General features: G+C 43.7%; 1 protein-coding gene across 2 annotated transcripts in view; it reads left to right on the top strand.

Annotated features, from left to right (window-relative positions):
- The window catches only part of abcb6 (ATP binding cassette subfamily B member 6 (Langereis blood group)), a 174,666-nt gene that overhangs the window by 26,236 nt on the left and 128,524 nt on the right, over positions 1 to 19,906 (top strand). For both annotated transcript variants that reach the window (XM_033024954.1, XM_033024953.1), the window contains exons 4-7: positions 3,728 to 3,914; positions 13,313 to 13,405; positions 15,518 to 15,710; positions 17,246 to 17,367. In XM_033024954.1, coding sequence (XP_032880845.1) covers positions 3,728 to 3,914; positions 13,313 to 13,405; positions 15,518 to 15,710; positions 17,246 to 17,367 — 595 coding nt within the window. The remainder of the gene's footprint in view (positions 1 to 3,727; positions 3,915 to 13,312; positions 13,406 to 15,517; positions 15,711 to 17,245; positions 17,368 to 19,906) is intronic.

The raw sequence follows: 19,906 nt of genomic DNA, 5'->3' as shown, positions 1-19,906 counted from the left end.
AGCTAGTTAATCCAGAGCTGTCCAAACCCACAAAGCATTTTTTGGAGCTGAGTGTGCAAATCTACTGGTAGCTGGCATTGTGCTTTTCCACAGTCAGGCGCCTCTGGAAACATTCATTTATTCGGCTGCAGTGAGCAACATTTCTTCACTGAGAGAAATTCCCCCTGCGTGGCGTCGTAAGACTACCGGGGGAGGGAAAGATCATGGTGCGTTTCTTCAAGCCCAGAGAGCAAGTTTAGATTAGGAGGATTCAAGGGTGATGGACTGGGAAAGATTGCGTAGATCATTTGTTCACTCAATTGGTCGAATGCTTTGTCTCGTTGGGGAAAGTTCAGTGCCCCAGCTGTAAATTAGTCACACTCCTGCATTTTCCCTTCACTGGACTTGAGCTTGTTTCCCTGTTCCTGAGACTGTGCTCTTCTCAAACATATGAAGGTAAATTTTAAATCTTGTGGTTGGTATGAGGATTGTTATCCAGAGGAACTGCACTGATGATCTGAAGCTGACAGTTTGAATCCTATCATGACAGTTGGAACATTTAAATTCAAGTAAAGACATAAATTCACAATGAAATGACTGGATTGTTGTAAAAACCCATCTATTTCACTGATATCTTTAAGGAAAATTAATTTGCGATTCTTATTTAGTGTATATTACAGCAGGCTCACTCATGTGGTTGCTTTAGTAAAGTAGTTTGGCATGCCACTCCGTTCTGGGCATTTGGGGATAAAAATAAATGTATTTGCCTGTGATACCAACTTTAAAGTTCTGAAGAGCTAGATACTGTGAAAATCCAGTGAAATTTGGGAATTCAATGAACTAAGCTTGTTGATTCTTGATCATCATTCTGACAGACAGGTGCCTTCTTTTGATCTTTCCATCCCTTGTCAGTATGCAAAAGACAGGTCTCCATGGTTTAGATGTATAGGAAGAAACTGCAGATGCTGGTTTACACCGGAGATAGACACAGAATGCTGGAGTAACACAGCGGGTCAGGCAGCATCTCTGAGAAAAAGAATAGGTGACATTTTGGGTTGAAAAGGGTCAGGCTGAAGGGTTTCGACCCACCTATTCCTTTTCTCCAGAGATGCTGCCTGACCCGCTGAGTTACTCCTATATTTTGTGTCTATCTACGATTTAGATGTAGATTGGGTTAGGATTAGGATGTAGATTGAAGGATTAGCCTCTTTGATTATCCACAAATATTTATTATCTAAATGGTGTCAAGTTGGGAAAAGGTGAAGTACAACGGGATCTGGGGGTCCTTGTTCATCAGTCACTGAAAGTAAGCATGCAGGTACAGCAGGCAGTGAAGAAAGCGAATGGCATGTTGGCCTTCATAACAAGAGGAGTTGAGTATCGGAGCAAAGAGGTCCACCTGCAGTTGTACAGGGCCCTAATGAGACCACACCTGGAGTATTGTCTGCAGTTTTGGTCTCCAAATTTGAGGAAGGACATTCTTGCTATTGAGGGAGTGCAGCGTAGGTTCACCAGGTGTCATATGTTGGGACTGTCATATGTTGATAGAATTGAGCGGCTGGGCTTGTATACTCTGGAATTTAGAAGGATGAGAGGGTATCTTATTGAAACATATAAGATTGTTAAGGGTTTGGACATGCTAGAGGCAGGAAACATGTTCCCGATGTTGGGGGAGTCCAGAACCAGGGGCCACAGTTTAAGAATAAGGAGTAAGCCATTTAGAACAGAGATGAGAAAAAAAATGTTCACACAGAGAGTTGTGAGTGTGGAATTCTTTGCCTCAGAAGGCAGTGGAGGCCAGTTCTCTGGATGCTTTCAAGAGAGAGTTAGATGGAGCTCTTAAAGATAGCGGAGGCAGCGGATATGGGGAGAAGGCAGGAACGGGGTACTGGTGTGGACGATCAGTCATTATCACATTGAAGGGCGGTGCTGGCTCGAAGGGCCGAATGGCCTATTCCTGCACTTATTGTCTAGAGAATGAGCTGCCAGAGCAGGTAGATGAGGCAGGTACAATAACAAACATTTAAAATACATTTGGACAGATGCATGGATAGGAAAGGCATAGAGGGATAAGGACCAACATGGTCATGAGGAACTAGCGTAGATGGGACATCTTAGTTGCCACAAACCAGTTGGGCTGAATGGCCTGTTTCCATGCTTTTTCACTATGACTCTGCCCTGTGTGGAAAAAAGTTTTTCATCTCATTCTTAAATGCCCACCCTCTTATTTAGTTTGTGACCCCTGATTTTAGATCGACTAGCCAGGAGAAACAGCCATAGCATGTATCCAGTTAAACTCAGGAATTTGCGTTGATAAAAGAAAGATTACAGTGAGGCTGGAGATGCAAGAAGCAACAGGTGGTGGAATCGTGAGCCTGAAGAAGGGACCCAACCCGACGTCATAAAGTTATAATGATTAGGAGTAGTATTTAGGCAATTCGGCTCATCGAGTCTACTCTGCCATTCAATCAGGACTTATCTATCTCTCCCTCCTAACCCCATTCTCCTGCCTTCTAGCCAGAACCCCCGACACCTGTACTAATCAAGAATATGTCTATCTCTGCTAAAAAATATCTATTGACTTGGCCTCTTCAGTCATCTGTGGCAGAATTCCACAGATTCACCACCCACTGACTAAAGAAATTTCTCCTCATCTCCTTACTAAAAGAACGTCCTTTAATTCTGAGGCTGTGACCTCTAGTTCTAGACTCTCCCATGTCGTCTGTCCATTCCCTCCACAGATGCTAACTGACCCGCTACTTTACTCCAGCACTCTGTTTATTGCAGTAGAGCAAGGTTTTGCTGCACATCGAGTTAATACATCCTCTCAGAGCAATCCATTGGTCCAATCCTTTACCCTCTCTACTTAACCATGGATTTGTTAAGGGCTTGGACACGCTAGAGGCAGGAAACATGTTCCCGATGTTGGGGGAGTCCAGAATCAGGAGCCACAGTTTAAGAATAAGGGGTAAGCCATTTAGAACGGAGACGAGGAAACACCTTTTCTCACAGAGAGTGGTGAGTCTGTGGAATTCTCTGCCTCGGAGGGCAGTGGAGGCCGGTTCTCTGGATACTTTCAAGAGAGTTAGATAGGGCTCTTAAAGATAGAGGAGTCAGGGGATATGGGGAGAAGGCAGGAACGGGGTACTGATTGGGGATGATCAGCCATGATCACATTGAATGGCGGTGCTGGCTCGAAGGGCCAAATGGCCTACTCCTGCACCTATTGTCTATTGTCTATTTGAATGCAAGGATACCATTCTGCCTCCAGGATTCCCATGGCATTGCATTCCTGATTCCAACACTTGGTCAGTAAAGAAAATAATTTCACTTTAATTACTTCATCAATATGTTTCATTGCCAATTAAGTCTCAGTTCTAAACTGGGGAAGATAACCATTCATTGGATAATCACCAGCAAGTCACTTATTGGTTCGCACTCAAATCCCATTAAACAATCGAGTAAGCCTGTTGTTTAATTTTGGTTGACAAAAATGCTGGAGAAACTCAGCAGGTGAGGCAGCATCTATGGAGCGAAGGGAATAGGTGACGTTTCAGGTCTAGGCCCTTCAAGGGTCTCGACCCAAAACGTCATCTATTAATTCGCTCCATAGACGCTGCCTCGCCCACTGTGTTTCTCCAGCATTTTTGACTACCTTCGATTTTTCCGGCATCTGCAGTTCTTTCTTAAAGGTTTAATTTTGCTTCTTCAGTCTTAAACATCTGAACATTTTATCTTTTTCTTCCAGCCTCTCTTAAATCAGACCGGTAACCAATCTACATGGAAGGATTTCTATAAGAAGGTGCAATTGCTTGTGCCGTACATGTGGCCCAAAGGAAACATCTTGCTGCAGATCTTCGTTCTGTTATGTCTTTTGTTGCTTGCAGTCGAAAGAGTCATCAATGTTTACGTGCCGATTTACTATAAAAACATAGGTAAGTTTTATTTTTGCAATGCACAAACTCCACCGACATTCTGACTTCGGTGGTCGTTCAAGGCAGAAGTGTGAAAGGGGAGGAGATGGAAACACTTAAAGGCCTGTCACACTCAGGCGATTTTTTTTTGGCGACTGCCGGCACCCATCATTGGTCGCCGAAAATTTTCAACATGTTGAAAATTCAGCGGCGACCAGAAAGACGCTACGACTCTTTGGGTGACTGAGGAGACTACTCACGACCATACAGGCGACACCCTGGCGACATGTTGCGGGATGACGCCTGTATGGTCGTGAGTAGTCGCCCAAAGAGTCGTACCTTGTTCTGGTCATCACTGGATTTCAACATGTTGAGATTTTCGGAGACCTGCTGCGACTATGACGGGTGCCGGCAAGTCGCTGAAAAATTTGCGTAAGTGGAACACAACTCTTACTATTCACTGGGTGACTTTAGAGATTCAGTGCGGAAACAGGCCCTTCAGTGCACCGAATCTGCGCCAACCAGCAATCACCCCGTACACTAGCACTATCCTGCACACTAGGGACAATTTACAATTTTACCAAAGCCAATTAACCTACAACTGTTTGTCTTTGGAGTGTGGGAGGAAGCTGGAGCACCCGGAGAAATCCCACACAGTCGCAGAGAGAACGTACAAACTCCGTACAGACAGCACCCATAGTCAGGATCAAGCCCGGGTCACTGGCGCTATAAGGCAGCAACTCTACTCCGCGCTGCTGTGATGGGAAGTAATTCAGTAGCATTACTAGGAGGTAATGATTGACTGTACAATTTTAAAAGAAACCCTGGGAAATCGTTGCAGTAATTCCTGCCTTGATTTGAAGCTGGGCAATATTGTTAATGGGGTTTTAATAAAGTATAATTGGAGGTGAAGATGTTGGAGGTGGGGGAAGGATGTGAAGGTGAGTTGTGGTGCAGTGTGATGTGTTCATACAATCTCCACTTTGCTTTGTCACCTGTGACAAGAAGGAGAGCAATTCTGTTTTTGTCAGAAGATTATGGGTTCAAGATCTATTCTGGAGATGTACACAAATTCAGGTGGCTCTTTCAGTCCCAGTACTGAGGGCTATCAGAGGCGCTGCTTTTACTAGTTATTAAACAGGCTGCCACTTTAACAGAACTGAAAACTGGAACAACTGATTTGCTATCACCCATTTTACATAATATCGCAAAGTCAAAATCTACCTGTGATTTTTCTGTAGAATAAACAAGAAGCCAAAATAAATTAACATTAATGAGGAAATTATTTTGAAGAATTAATAGGACTAAAAGCCAATTAAATCCCCAGTATCTGATGCCTCCCAAGCTATGAAGAAGGTTATGGTGGAGATGTAATTGTTGTCATCTTCCAAAATTCCATTGTTTCTCGAATGATCCCACAGAGACTGGGTTTGTAAACTCTGGAGTTCAGATAAAGGAGAGGCGAACTCATTGAAATGCACACTATTCTTACTAAACTTAGCAGGTTATTTACAGAGTCCATTTTGTTTCTAATTTAAATGCATAGCCACTCAAATGTAATCGGGTTGGCTGGCAACACACACTGCAAGAGCTTGAAATCAATTAAACTTTTTGGAGATATTTACCTATCATCACTTATCAATTAATCTACACACAGTTTATCTCTGTTGCCCTTTTCCCCAGTTGGGAAGCATTTTACTAAGTAGCAACTTTAGCATTGTGTGAGATTGTCCTGTCCATTGCTGTTGTCTTTCTTTTCATTTGCCTACGTTGCTTGTATTTAGATGTTATCTGTTTCAAATGTGTCAAACCCTAGCTGTTTCTGTATGGAAGTGTCTTTACGATGTGACAATAGGTGCAGGAGTAGGCCATTCGGCAGGAGTAGGCCATACTTTCAAGAGAGAGCTAGATAGGGCTCTTAAAGATCGCGGAGTCGGGGGGTATGGGCCCTAGTGAGACCGCACCTGGAGTATTGTGTGCAGTTTTGGTCTCCAAATTTGAGGAAGGACATTCTTGCTATTGAGGGAGTTAATTCCCGGGATGGCAGGACTGTCATATGCTGAGAGAATGGAGCGGCTGGGCTTGTACACTCTGGAGTTTAGAAGGATGAGAGTAGATCTTATTGAAACATATAAGATTATTATGGGTTTGGACACGTTAGAGGCAAGAAACATGTTCCCGAAGTTGGGGGAGTCCAGAACCAATTTCACAGTTTAAGAATAAGGGGTAACTCCACTTTATTTTGGAGTTAGCCAATCTTCCCTTGCACGTCTCCAGTTGGTTCAGGATGCTGTTGCTCGCCTTTTAACTGGAACACGTAAGAGGGAGCACATAACGCCTATTCTGGCCTCCCTCCACTGGCTGCCTGTGTACTTTAGAGTTCATTTTAAGATTATTTTATTTGTTTTTAAATGTTTAAATGGTCTCGCCCCGCCTTGCCTCTCTGAGCTGCTTCATCCCTACACTCCTGCTCGGTGCCTCAGGTCAGCTGATCAGCTGCTCCTGGAGGTACCGAGGTCTAAGCGGAAGCTCAGAGGGGATAGAGCCTTCTCTGTTGCTGCTCCGACATTATGGAACATTCTACCTTTGCACATTAGACAGGCCCCTTCACTGTCCATTTTCAAAACTAGTCTTAAAACCCTTTTCTATTCCTTGGCTTTCGACCCTGCATGAGACTTTGCTCCTGTTTTAGTGTTTCTATTGTTTTTTATTGTTTTTAATGTTTTGTTTTATGTTTATGATTAGTCATGTACAGCACTTTGTTGCAACAGTGGTTGTTTTTAAAGTGCTCTATAAATAAAGTTCAGTTCAGTAAGCCATTTAGAATGGAGATGAGGAAACACTTTTTCACAGAGTTGTGAGTGTGGAATTCCCTGCCTCTGGTGGAGGCCAGTTCTCTGGATACTTTCAAGAGAGAGCTAGATAGGGCTGTTAAAGATAGCAGTGTCAGGGGATATGGGGCTGCATGTAGTCTTATAGAAACTTACAAAATTCGTAAGGGGTTGGACAGGCTAGATGCAGGAAGATTGTTCCCGATGTTGGGGAAGTCCAGAACAAGGAGTCACAGTTTAAGGATAAAGGGGAAATCTTTTAGGACTGAGATGAGAAAAACATTTTTTACACAGAGAGTGGTGAATCTGAGGAATTCTCTGCCACAGAATGTAGTTGAGGCCAGTTCATTGGCTATATTTAAGAGGGAGTTAGATGTGGCCCTTGTGGCTAAAGGAATCGGGGGGTATGGAGAGAAGGCAGGGATGGGATACTGAGTTGGATGATCAGCCATGATCATATTGAAGGGCGGTGCAGGCTCGAAGGGCCGAATGGCCTACTCCTGCACCTATTTTCTATGTTTCTATGTAGTACTTTACAACTTCAAATGTTCTTTAATGGGTGGATAGTTGTTTGGAAGCTCAATGTCCATTTTCTCTTGACTAAATCATATTCTGTTCTGTGTAATCTGCCACAATAAACCCTTCCTTGTTCCATCCCTTGTGACGGATAGGCAGCGCTGGGGATCCTCATGGCTGCACTTCTGTCTCAGTCAGGAGAGGGCAGTCTTGCCTAGTCCAATCCATGTTTCAGCATGTGTGATTCAGTAAGAAGCTATCCTTCAGCACCAAAAATTGCTCTGCTGCATAAGAGCTGCACGTTAAACTTGCAAAGCCTGAATCTTTCCGCATCAATTAGCAAAATTGAAACCACATAAACTTGCTAATGTATAACAGTACGTTTATAACAGATTTATAAAGGAATTTTTGCATTTTAGTAGCTCCTGTCACAACCCGACGACACTCCCGAACCACTTTGATAGGTAAATGAGGGTAATGAAAGTAAGTTGTCATGTAGGAATTACTAGCCTGCAGAATGCCTCATGTGGCAACAAATGAACAGGTCATCTGTTTCGGGTAAAAATCAACAAAGTACACATGTTGAGACCTGAAATAGAAAAAGAACATGCTGGAAGTACTTAACAGGTCAAGCAGCATGAGTGGAATGAGAAACTGTTAATGTTTCAGGTCAAAGTCCTTCATCAGAGTTCTGAGCATTAACTCTTCTTTCCACTGAAGCTGCATGACGTGCTGAGTGTCTCCAGCATTTTCTGTTTTTGCGTCTCCTTTAAGGATAAATATTTTTAGCCTTATTACCGAGAATGCATCCTGAGATCCTTCACATCATTATCTGAAGAAGGGTGTCGACCCGAAATGTCACCCATTCCTTCTCTCCATAGATGTTGCCTGTCCCGCTGAGTTATTCCAGCATTTTGTGTCGAACATCATTATCAAACACGTATTGACAATAGGCAGTAGACAATAGGTGCATGAGTAGGCCATTCGGCCCTTTGAGCCAGCATCGCCATTCAATGTGATCATGGATGACGTTCAGGCAAAGAAGGAAATATTGAGAATCTTCAAGCATCTTGAAAAGGGTTTGAATATATTGATGTCACTGAGGAAAGGAATTCTAAAGATAGACACAAAATGCTGAATAAATGCAGCGGGGACAGGCAGCATCTCTGGAGAAAAGAAATGGGTGACGTTTTGGGTCGAGACCCTTCGACAGACTTTGTCTGAAGTCTGAAGAAGGGTCTCGATCTGAAACGTCACCCATTCCTTCTCTCCAGCGATGCTGCCTGTCCCCGCTGCATATGTTCAGCATTTTGTGTCTATCTTTGGTTTAAGTCAGCATCTGCAGTACCTTCGTACACGAGGAAATTTGCTTGGGGCCCAGGTGTCTGAAAGCATGATTGCCATTGGTTGAGTAAAAGGAGTGGCGTCACACTAGGTCAGAGTTTGGTATTGTGAATATTGGTATTGGTTTATTGATACTGGTTTATTAGTGTCACGTGTACCGACTTAGAGTGAAAACTATGATTTGATGGCTATCCAGGTAAATCATATCATCTACAAGTACATCAGGTAGTGCAAAAGAGAAAATAGACAGAATAGTGTGCAAGGAAACACACAGTGGTGCAGTAACTCAGCGGGTCAGGCAGCATCTGTGGAGAACATGGATAGGTGAAGTTTCACAGAGTGCTGGAGTAACTCAGCGGGTCAGGCAGCATCTGTGGAGAACATGGATAGGTGACGTTTCACAGAGTGCTGGAGTAACTCAGCGGGTCAGGCAGCATCTGTGGAGAACATGGATAGGTGACGTTTCACAGAGTGCTGGAGTAACTCAGCGGGTCAGGCAGCATCTGTGGAGAACATGGATAGGTGACGTTTCACAGAGTGCTGGAGTAACTCAGCGGGTCAGGCAGCATCTCCGGTGACGTTTCGGGTCGGGACCTGATTAAGCGGGGCTTGAGTTATAAGGAGAAACTGGATGAACTGGGATGGTTTTTTGAGGAACGAAGGAAGCTGTGCTGATTTTAGTTTATAAAAATCAGGAGAAGCGTAGATAAGGTGGATTGCCATGGGGTAGGGGAGCCTAAAACAAGATATCAGGTTCAAGGTGAGTGGAGCAAGACCTAGAGGGGACCGAAGGGGCAGGTTTTTCAACAGGGATCTTGGTGAATGGAATGAGCTGCCAAAGGATCTGTTAGAAGCGGATACAATCACAACATTTAAAAGACATTTGGACAAGTAGATGGATAGGAAAGTTTAGAAGAAGTGTTTTAGGTTCTAGTTATTTAGAAATAGTTTTTGATAATTGGAACTCCCTGCTCGAGGAGGTGGTGGCGTTAGATACCTTTAAGAAACAGTCACTTAACTAGGCAAGGTATAGAATGAAAAAACCTTAAGCGGGCAAATGGGATTAGTGTCGATGGGCAAAAAGGTCGGCATGGATGTGGTGGGCTGAAGGGACCATTTTTGTGCCGTACAACTTCATGACTGTAATGAGTGAAGTCATTGTTAACTGTGAAATCAGTCCAAGCTGCATTCTGAAAGCTGATCCTGAATAATTTGTGCATGGCTTTTCACATGGATACCAATTGCACTTGCCTCTCCCATCCAGTTCTTGAGACATCAAACATCTTGATTGTGGGATTTCTCAAGCTTTTGCAGCAGTGGTTTCACTGACTCTGTCAGACTCAAAGGGAACTCATTGATTTTGTTCTTTATAAAAAAAACACAAAATGCTTGCTGCTTGCCCTCTTTCCCCCTTATTCCCTGAACCGGTTTCGAAGGATGTCAAAAGAGCCTGTGAGCTCCTCCCGATGAGAAATGTGTTGGCGCCACATTAAAGAGATGGAGTTAAATGCCATCTTTTGAACACTTGATGACCTGTGGGGCTGAGGTCAGCTTTCTTGCCAGTTAAGATTAGAGGCAGTGCTCCTTTAACAAAAGCAATGCCAAGCTGGTTTCCTGGCTGAGACAGCGCTCCTATTGTCTGCTTGTGTAAACTAGTGCCAAAGGGAGATTGCCGAGGATTGGAGAGTGACGTGGGACATGTTTTCATTTTTTTGTTTCTCAGTCTGCAGCTGCAATGAAAGGGAGCAACGGCTTCGGAGGATGGAGTGAAGTTCTGAGCAATTGTCTGGGGCCGAGAGAGGGTCTCACCATTTTATTTTTTGGGGTGGGAAATAAAGTAGAAGATTGTTTCTTCAGAGCAACATTCTTGACTGCAAGAATTGTGCTAATAGGACTAAAAGCAGAAACTGCTGGAAACACTCAGCAGATCAGGCAGCGTCTATGGACATTTCACAGAGTCAGAGAGTTGTAAAGTGTGGACACCGACTTGTCCACGCTGACCAACATGCCCCGTCTACACGGGTCCCGCATGCCTGCGTTTGGCCCATACCTCTTAACCTTTCCTATCAAGTCAAGTCAACTTTATTTGTCACATACACATACATGATGTGCAGTGAAATGAAAGTGGCAATGCCTGCGGATTGTGCAAAAACAACAGAACAGAACCAGTATTTTCATTTTAGAAAAAAACTTTGTGTTCCTGTCCAAATGATTTTTAAACATTGCGATAGTATCTACCTCAACTACCTCCTCCAGCAGCTCGTTCCATATTTCAGGTAATATTTCCATATAACCATATAACAATTACAGCACGGAAACAGGCTATCTCGGCCCTTCTAGTCCGTGCCGAACACGTATTCTCCCCTAGTCCCATCTACCTGCACTCAGACCATAACCCTCCATTCCTTTCCCGTCCATATAACTATCCAATTTATTTTTAAATGATAAAATCGAACCTGCCTCCACCACCTTCACTGGAAGCTCATTCCACACAGCTACCACTCTCTGAGTAAAGAGGTTCCCCCTCATGTTACCCCTAAACTTCTGTCCCTTAATTCTCAAGTCATGTCCTCTTGTTTGAATCTTCCCTACTCTCAGTGGGAAAAGCTTATCCATGTCAACTCTGTCTATCCCTCTCATCATTTTAAAGACCTCTATCAAGTCCCCCCCTTAACCTTTTGTGCTCCAAAGAATAAAGACCTAACTTGTTCAACCTTTCTCTGTAACTTAGTTGCTGAAACCCAGGCAACATTCTAGTAAATCTCCTCTGTACTCTCTCTATTTTGTTGACATCCTTCCTATAATTAGGCGACCAAAATTGTACACCATACTCCAGAATTGGCCTCACCGATGCCTTGTACAATTTTAACATTACATCCCAACTTCTATACTCAGTGCTCTGATTTATAAAGGCCAGCACACCAAAAGCTTTATTTACCAACCTATCTACATGAGATTCCACCTTCAGGGAACTGTGCACAGTTATTCCCAGATCCCTCTGTTCAACTGCATTCTTCAATTCCCTTACCATGTACGTCCTATTTTGATTTGTCCTGCCAAGATGTAGCACCTCACACTTATCAGCATTAAACTCCATCTGCCATCTTTCAGCCCACTCTTCCAACTGGCACAAATCTTTCTGTAGACTTTGAAAATCTACTTCATTATCCACAACCCCACCTATCTTAGTATCATCTGCATACTTACTAATCCAATTTACCACACCATCATCCAGATCATTGATGTACATGACAAACAACAGTGGACCCAACACAGATCCCTGTGGCACCCCACTGGTCACTGGCCTCCAACCTGACAAACAGCAATCCACCATTACTCTCTGGCATCTCCCATTCAGCCACTGTTGAATCCATCTTGCTACTCCACCATTAATACCCAACAATTGAACCTTCTTAACCAACCTTCCATGAGGAACCTTGTCAAAGGCCTTACTGAAGTCCATATATACAACATCCACTGCTTTACCCTCATCAATTTCCCGAGTAACCTCTTCAAAAAATTCAATTAGATTAGTCAAACATGACCTTCCAGGCACAAATCCATGTTGACTGTTCCTAATCAGACCCTGTTTATCCAGATGCTTATATATATTATCTCTAAGTATCCTTTCCATTAATTTGCCCACCACTGACGTCAAACTAAAAGGCCTATAATTGCTAGGTTTACTCTTAGACCCCTTTTTAAACAATGGAACAACATGCGCAGTACGGCAATCCTCCGGCACTATTCCCGTTTCTAATGACATTTGAAATATTTCTGTCATAGCCCCTGCTATTTCTACACTAAGTTCCCTCAATGTCCTAGGGAATATTTCGGGTCAAAATTCTTTGTGTCAGAGCTGGGAAAAAGAGAAATCATATTGTGTTTAAGTTGCCGAGAATGAGGGAGTGTTGGATAGGATAAAGCAAATATCTTTGAGAGCATGGCGCCAGGGTTTCCTGGTTTGGGATAGGTTGTGGAGGCCATGTGGCCATTATGTTAATTGGGACAGAGAGGGGGGGGGGGAATGAGCCAAAAATATGAAATGATGGCTGTAACGGAGAGACACAAACAAAGGAACACAAGGTGCAAAATGCAGGGCTGAAGAAGGGTCCTCACCCAAAACATCACATATCCATGTTCTCCAAAGATTCTGTGTGACCTACTGAGTCACTCCAGCACTTTGTCCTTTTGGTTCAAGAACCTGATTTTGTTTTTGGAGGAAGCTGTTCTTGAACCTGAAGGTAATGGCTCTTAAGGGCCTGTCCCACTTAGGCGACTCTTTAGGCGACTGCCAGGGACTAGTTTGAATGGAATTCACCTACGACACCTGGCGACAACCTACGACAACACCCACAACCTACGACAACCTATGACAGCAAACATTGTCGCCGAAAATATTTCAACATGTTGAAAATTTTGCGGCAGTCGCCCAAAAAATCGCCTAAGTGGGACAGACCCATTAGGCTTGTTGTCTTGTTGAAAGAATCAGCAGCTTCAGTTGTCTTCAGCAGCTCATGAGAATCCTGGTCTGTCACCAATCAAAATGGTAAAGTAGATTCTGAAAAGTCAGGATTCAATGAAAATGCAGGAAAAAATGGTCTTACCTTCTACATTGCTCACGCACCTGTTCCATCACCAACTCCCCCTTTGATCTCGGTGCCCCCCCCCCCCACGCCAGGTCCCCCTTGCATCACTGTACTAATGTACCCCTCTTTTATTACACAGTGAATGAACTGAGTGATGAAGCCCCATGGAAGGCCCTAGCCACGACCGTCTGCTTGTATGTACTACTCAAATTCCTGCAGGGAGGTGGTACAGGTAAGAGGTCGACCTGGAGTGAATTTTAAGTTTTGTTATTTGATTCAATACGAAAGAATATAAATTTGAATCTATGTTGAATATAACAAATACTGTCAAGTTGTTTATGAAGGAACTGCAGACGCTGGAAAATCGAAGGTAGACAAAAATGCTGGAGAAACTCAGCGGGTGCAGCAGCATCTATGGAGCAAAGGAAATATGCGACGTTTCGGGTCGAGACTCTTCTTCAGACTGAAGACGGATCTCGACCCGAAATGTCACCTATTCCTTCGTTCCATAGATGCTGCCTCACCCGCTGAGTTTCTCCAGCATTTTTGTCTACCTACAAATACTGTCAATGCCTCTCACTGAAAATTGTGGTGCTCTGGAATCCTCCTCTTTGACTTTGTTTATTTTGTTTAAAAAAACAAGTTTTTGTAAAGGCTTAGGGTCAAGTGAAGGAACTGCAGATGCTGGCTTAAATCAAAGATAGACACAAACAGCTGGAGTAACTCAGCAGGTCAGTCAGCTTCTCTGGAGAAAAGGAATAGGTGACGTTTCGCTTCTTCCGACTCGACCCGAAACGTCACCTATTCCTTTTCTCCAGAGATGCTCTCAGACCCGCTGAGTTGTTTGTGTCTATCTTTGATTGAAGCCAGCCACTGCAGGTCCTTCTTACACAGAGTCAAGTGGTCTAGAAGAATTCTATTTCCACAGCTCTTTTCATTAGGGCAGAAGACAATATTCCAAAGCGTGTAGCAGGCAATCCAGTACATTGGAAATGCAGATGTCATTGTAATCTAGAAAATGTTTCAGCCAATTTGGACGGGGAATGCAGTATGATAAATAATATTTTGGTCGTCATATCTGTTACTGAAATTAATTCAATTTAAGAGCTCTTTTGAAGAGCTGGTACAGGCACAATGCCTTCCCTACCACAACCTCCACCCCAGGTTTTACCCAAGATAGAGGCAGATATGTGTACGTAAACTTGAAACATGGTGGATAATACAGTTGCACAGAGAAAGAATGTGGCCAGAATGCTGTGTGGATTAGGAGTTACTAGTTTCATGGAAAGGCTGAACAAACTTGGATTGTTTTCTGTAGCAATAAACATTAGACAATAGACAATAGGTCCAGGAGTAGGCCTTAATAATCTTATATTTTTCAATAAGATCACCTCTCATCCTTCTAAACTCCAGAGTATACAAGCCCAGCCGCTCCATTCTCTCAGTATATGACAGATCCGCCATCCCGGAAATTAACCTTGTAAACCTACGCTGCACTCCCTCAATAGCAAGAATTGCTATGAGAAGATTACGGAGAGTCGGTTTGTCAAGGAAGACTCTCTCTAACATCTACAGGTGCACAGTGGAGAGCATGCTGACCGGTTGCATCGTGGCTTGATTTGGCGACTTGAGCGCCCTGGAGAGGAAAAGACTACAAAAAGTAGTAAACACTGCCCAGTCCATCATCGGCTCTGACCTCCCTTCCATCGAGGGGATCTATCGCAGTCGCTGCCTCAAAAAGGCTGGCAGCATCATCAAGGACCCACATCATCCTGGCCACACACTCGTCTCCCCGCTACCTTCAGGTAGAAGGTACAGGAGCCTGAAGACTGCAACAACCAGGTTCAGGAATAGCTACTTCCCCACAGCCATCAGGCTATTAAACCTGGCTCGGACAAAACTCTGAACATTATCTGTTATTTGCATTTTATCAGTTTATTTATTGATGTGTGTATATATTTATATAATGGTATATGGACACACTGATCTGTCCTGTAGTCATGCCTACTATGTTCTGTTGTGCTGAAGCAAAGCAAGAATTTCATTGTCCAGAGGCCCAGTTCCGTGAGCTTGGTAACCAGCTTGGAGGGGATGACAGTATTAAACGCCGAGCTGTAGTCGCCGTTTAATGTTGGTTAAACCCTAAGATAGACGCAAAAAGATGGTGTAACTCAGCTGGACAGACAGCATCTCTGGGGAGAAGGAAAGGGTGACTTTTCGGGTAGAGACCCTTCTTTAGACTCAAATGATTTTTGCTGGGTGCATGAGAATTCTTGGTACATAACTACCGGATAAATTAGAATGTATTGTAGTTTATGCTTAACTGCTATTTGTTTTGGTTTAGGGTCATCTGGATTTGTAAACAACATACGTTCTTTTTTGTGGATTAAAGTCCAACAATACACCAGCCGACATGTTCAGATCGGACTTTTTGCTCACCTTCATTCCCTTTCTCTTCGCTGGCACCTTGGCAGAAAGACTGGGGAAGTCCTTCGCAGTGTGGACCGTGGCACCAACAGTATTAACAGCTTGCTGAGGTACTGAAGATAATGCAAGGGTATTCTTCAGCAATTGGTGTGTTTCTGCTAGGATTTATGTCTGCCATTATTAGCATAGATTTGGCTGGTGAATAGAGTTATACAATGTGGAAACAGGCCCTTTGGCCCAAGTTGCCCACACCACCCATCTACACTAGTCCCACCTTCCTGTATTTGGCACATATTCCTCCAGACTATAGACAATAGGTGCAAGAGTAGGCCATTCGGCCCTTTGAGCCAGCACCGCCATTAAATGTGATCTTGGCTGATCATCCACAATCAGTACCCCGTTCCTGCCTTCTCCCCATATCCCCTGACTCCGCTATCTTTAAGAGCCCTATCTAGCTCTCTCTTGAAAGTATCCAGAGAACCGGCCTCCACCGCCCTCTGAGGCAGAGAATTCCACAGACTCACAACTCTCTGTGAGAAAAATTGTTTCCTCATCTCCGTTCTAAATGGCTTACCCCTTATTTTTAAACTGTGGCCCCTGGGTCTGGGCTCCCCCAACATCGGGAACATGTTTCCTGCCTCTAGCGTGTCCAAACCTATCCTATCCATGTACCTATCTAATTGTTTCTTAAATGTTTTTTGAAAGTCCCTGGCTCAACTACCTGCTCTAGCAGCTCACTTTATACACCCACTATGTGTGAAAAAGTTACCCCTCAGATTCTTATTAAATCTTTTCCCCTTCACCTTAAACCTGTGTCCTCTGGTCCTCGATTCCCCAACTCTGGGCAAGAAACTGTGCATATACCCAATCTATTCCTGTCATATGCTGAGAGAATGGAGCGGCTGGGCTTGTATATTCTGGAGTTTAGAAGGATGAGAGGGAATCTTATTGAAACATATAAGATTAATTAGTGTTTGGACACGCTAGAGGCAGGAACCATGTTCCCGATGTTGGGGGAGTCCAGAACCAGGGGTCACAGTTTAAGAATAAGTGGTAAGCCATTTAGAATGGAGACGAGGAAACACTTCTTCACACAGCGAGTTGTGAGTGTGGAATTCTCTGCCTCAAAGGGCAGTGTAGGTCGGTTCTCTGAATACTTTCAAGAGCGAGCTAGTGAAAGATAGCGGAGTCAGGTGATATGGGGAGAAGGCAGGAAGGGGTACTGATTGTTGATGATCAGCGATGATCACATTGAATGCTGGCTCGAAGGGCCGAATGACCTACTCCTGCACCTATTGTCTATTATTTTATACACCTCTATAAGATCACTCCTCATCCTTCTGCCCTCCAAAGTATAGAGTCCCAGCTTTCTCAACCACTCCCAATAGCCCAGACCCTCGAGTCCTGGCAAATGTCAGCAGTTATACACGAAATGCCACTGGTTTCTATGTTTTAAGATTGTTGCTGATCAGAAGCCAGTGTTTATTATCACAGGAACTTAATCCAAATGCTATTCAGGCCATGAACACCTTTGTTTTTCTTTTCACAGACGCTTTCTAATTTACTGACTAATTTCCAGCAGTTTGTGCTTTTGATTTAATGGTTGTAATTGTGCTTAATCTAATAAATAAACTTTATTTTCCAGCTACATTATTTTCAGCATCTTCCCGATGATTGCTGATATTGTCATCGCCATCATTTACTTCAGTACAAATTTCAATGCCTGGTTTGGACTCATTGTCTTTATATGCATGGTGTTCTACTTGAGTAAGTATCCGATCCCATACATTATTCCTTGATACCTTCTTGAGTGTTAACTGTTGTCAATGGTTTACATGCTTAGACAAAAGGTGGACAAAAATGCTGGAGAAACTCAGCGGGTGAGGCAGCATCTATGGAGCGAAGGAATAGTTGACGTTTCAGGTCGAGACCCTTCTTCAGACTGATGGGGTGGGGAGAGCGGGAAGAAGAAAGGAAGAGGCGGAGACAGTGGGCTGTGGGAGAGCTGGGAAGGGGTGGGGAAGGAGGAGAAAGCAAGGACTACCTGAAATTGGAGAAGTCAATGTTCATACCACTGAGGTGTAAACTACCTAAGCGAAATATGAGGTGCTGCTCCTCCAATTTATGATGGGACTCACTCTGGCCATGGATGAGGCCCAGGACGAATTGGAGGAGCAGCACCTTATATTTTGCTTGGGTAGTTTACACCCCTGATTCCTGCTTCACCGCTGAGTTTCTCCAGCATTTTTGTTTACCTTCAATGGTTTACATGGTCTCTATAAAACATAAATGTTTAACATTATGAGAGGCATTAACAGTGTTGATAAAATCTAATCCTCGTGGTAGGAGTGACAAAAACATTAGGGAGAGGAAGGAGTGGATCATAGGGATAATCTATCTGGAACATGTTATTAGAGGAAGTGCACTGCAAATAACTCTTATACCAAAAACACACGTTTACCTGCCTTGAGTTATCAGATGTAATTACTGTGTTTGAATGAATGAATGAATGAAAGTTTATTGGCCAAGTATTCACATACCAGGAATTTGCCTTGGCGCTCCTCCCGCAAGTGACAACATGACACACAGTGACAGTTAGGAATGACACATAAAACATTAAACATTAATAATAAAACATTATTGATTAAACATGTGAATTAAATAAAATACCAGAGCAAAAGGAGGCTACAGATTTTTGGTTATTGATTAGAGCTACTACTCGTGGAAGTTTAAGAGACAATCAGACAGACTGCTCCTAATGCAGGCAACTGGGGTTTGTATGAATGGGCAAAAAGGTTGGCATGGAGGTAGTGGACTAAAGAGTCTCTGTGCTGGACATCTCAATCGCTCTGAGAGACGTCAGCGACTCGGTGATACAGGCAGCATCTCTGGATAGAAGGAATGGGTGTCATTTCACCCTTCATACTGAAGTGAATCGACCCGAAATGTCACCCATTCCTTCTCTCCAGAGATGCTGTCTGTCCCGCTGAGTTACTCCAGCAATTTGTGTCTATCTTCAGTTTAAATCAGCATCTGCAGTTCTTTCCTACACAAATATGGTTTAGTTACTCTTTTCTCAGGCCAGGTTTGCTGCAGCAACTTTAAAAAGCTGCATCATTTTAGACAATAGGTGCAGGAGTAGGCCATTCGGCCCTTCGAGCCAGCACCACCATTCACTGTGATCATAGCTGATCATCCCCAATCAGTACCCTGTTCCTGCCTTCTTCCCATATCCCCTGACTCCGCTATCTTTAAGAGCCCTATCTAGCTCTCTCTTGAAAATATCCAGAAAACCGGCCTCCACCGCCCTTTGGCAGAGAATTCCACAGACTCACCACTCTCTGTGAGAAAAAGTGTTTCCTCGTCTCTGTTCTAAATGTATTCTTAAACTGTGTGTGGCCCCTGGTTCTGGACTCCCCCAACATCTGGAACATGTTTCCTGCCTCTAGCGTGTCCAAACCCTTAATAATCTTCTATGCATACCACTGTGATGCATCACAAGCTTGTTTTTAGACCAGGTTTACCCAGGATCACAAGAAATTGCAGTGTTGTGGATGTCCAGTCCATCACACAGATCAGACTCCCCACCATCAACTCCATCTACACCTTACGTTGCCTTGGGAAAGCAGCCAACATAATCAAGTTGAAGGTAGACAAAGCTAGAGAAACTCAGCGGGTCAGGCAGCATCTATGGAGCAAAGGAATAGGTGACGATTCGGGTCTTGACCCGAAACATCACCTATTCCCTCGCTCCATAGATGCTGCCTCACCCGCTGAGTTTCTCCAGCTTTTTTTGTCTACCTTCGATTTTTTAGCATCTGCAGTTCCTTCTTAAACATAATCAAGGTGCTTTTTCGGACTGGTCATTGACTCTTCTCATCTTTCCCATTGGGCAGAAGGCACAAAAGCTTGTAAGCACGGGCCACCAGATTCAGGAGCAGGTTCCTCCCCTCTGTGTTCAGACGTCTGAATAGTCCAGCCATAAGTTAGAGGGTAGTCTGGATCTTCCAGCCTGCCGCATTTCGGAGCTGGACTTTTTCTCTCAAACTTTTACACTGCAATGCTGCAAAACTATTCTGCACTCTGGTATTTTTCTCTTTGCACTACCTTGTATACTTGTGATAGACACAAAAAAACTCAGCGGGACAGGCAGCATCTCTGCCTGTCCCGCTGCGTTACTCCAGGTTTTTGTGTCTATCTTCGGTTTAAACCAGCACCTGCAGTTCCTTCTTACACTTTTATACTTGTGTATGGCTTGATTCTACTCGTGTAGAGAATGATTTGATTTAATAGGATTGCACACAAA

Source organism: Amblyraja radiata, chromosome 7, assembly GCF_010909765.2.
Source record: "Amblyraja radiata isolate CabotCenter1 chromosome 7, sAmbRad1.1.pri, whole genome shotgun sequence".
Taxonomy (NCBI): Eukaryota; Metazoa; Chordata; class Chondrichthyes; order Rajiformes; family Rajidae; genus Amblyraja; species Amblyraja radiata.
This window is presented reverse-complemented; position numbering and strand designations above follow the sequence as displayed.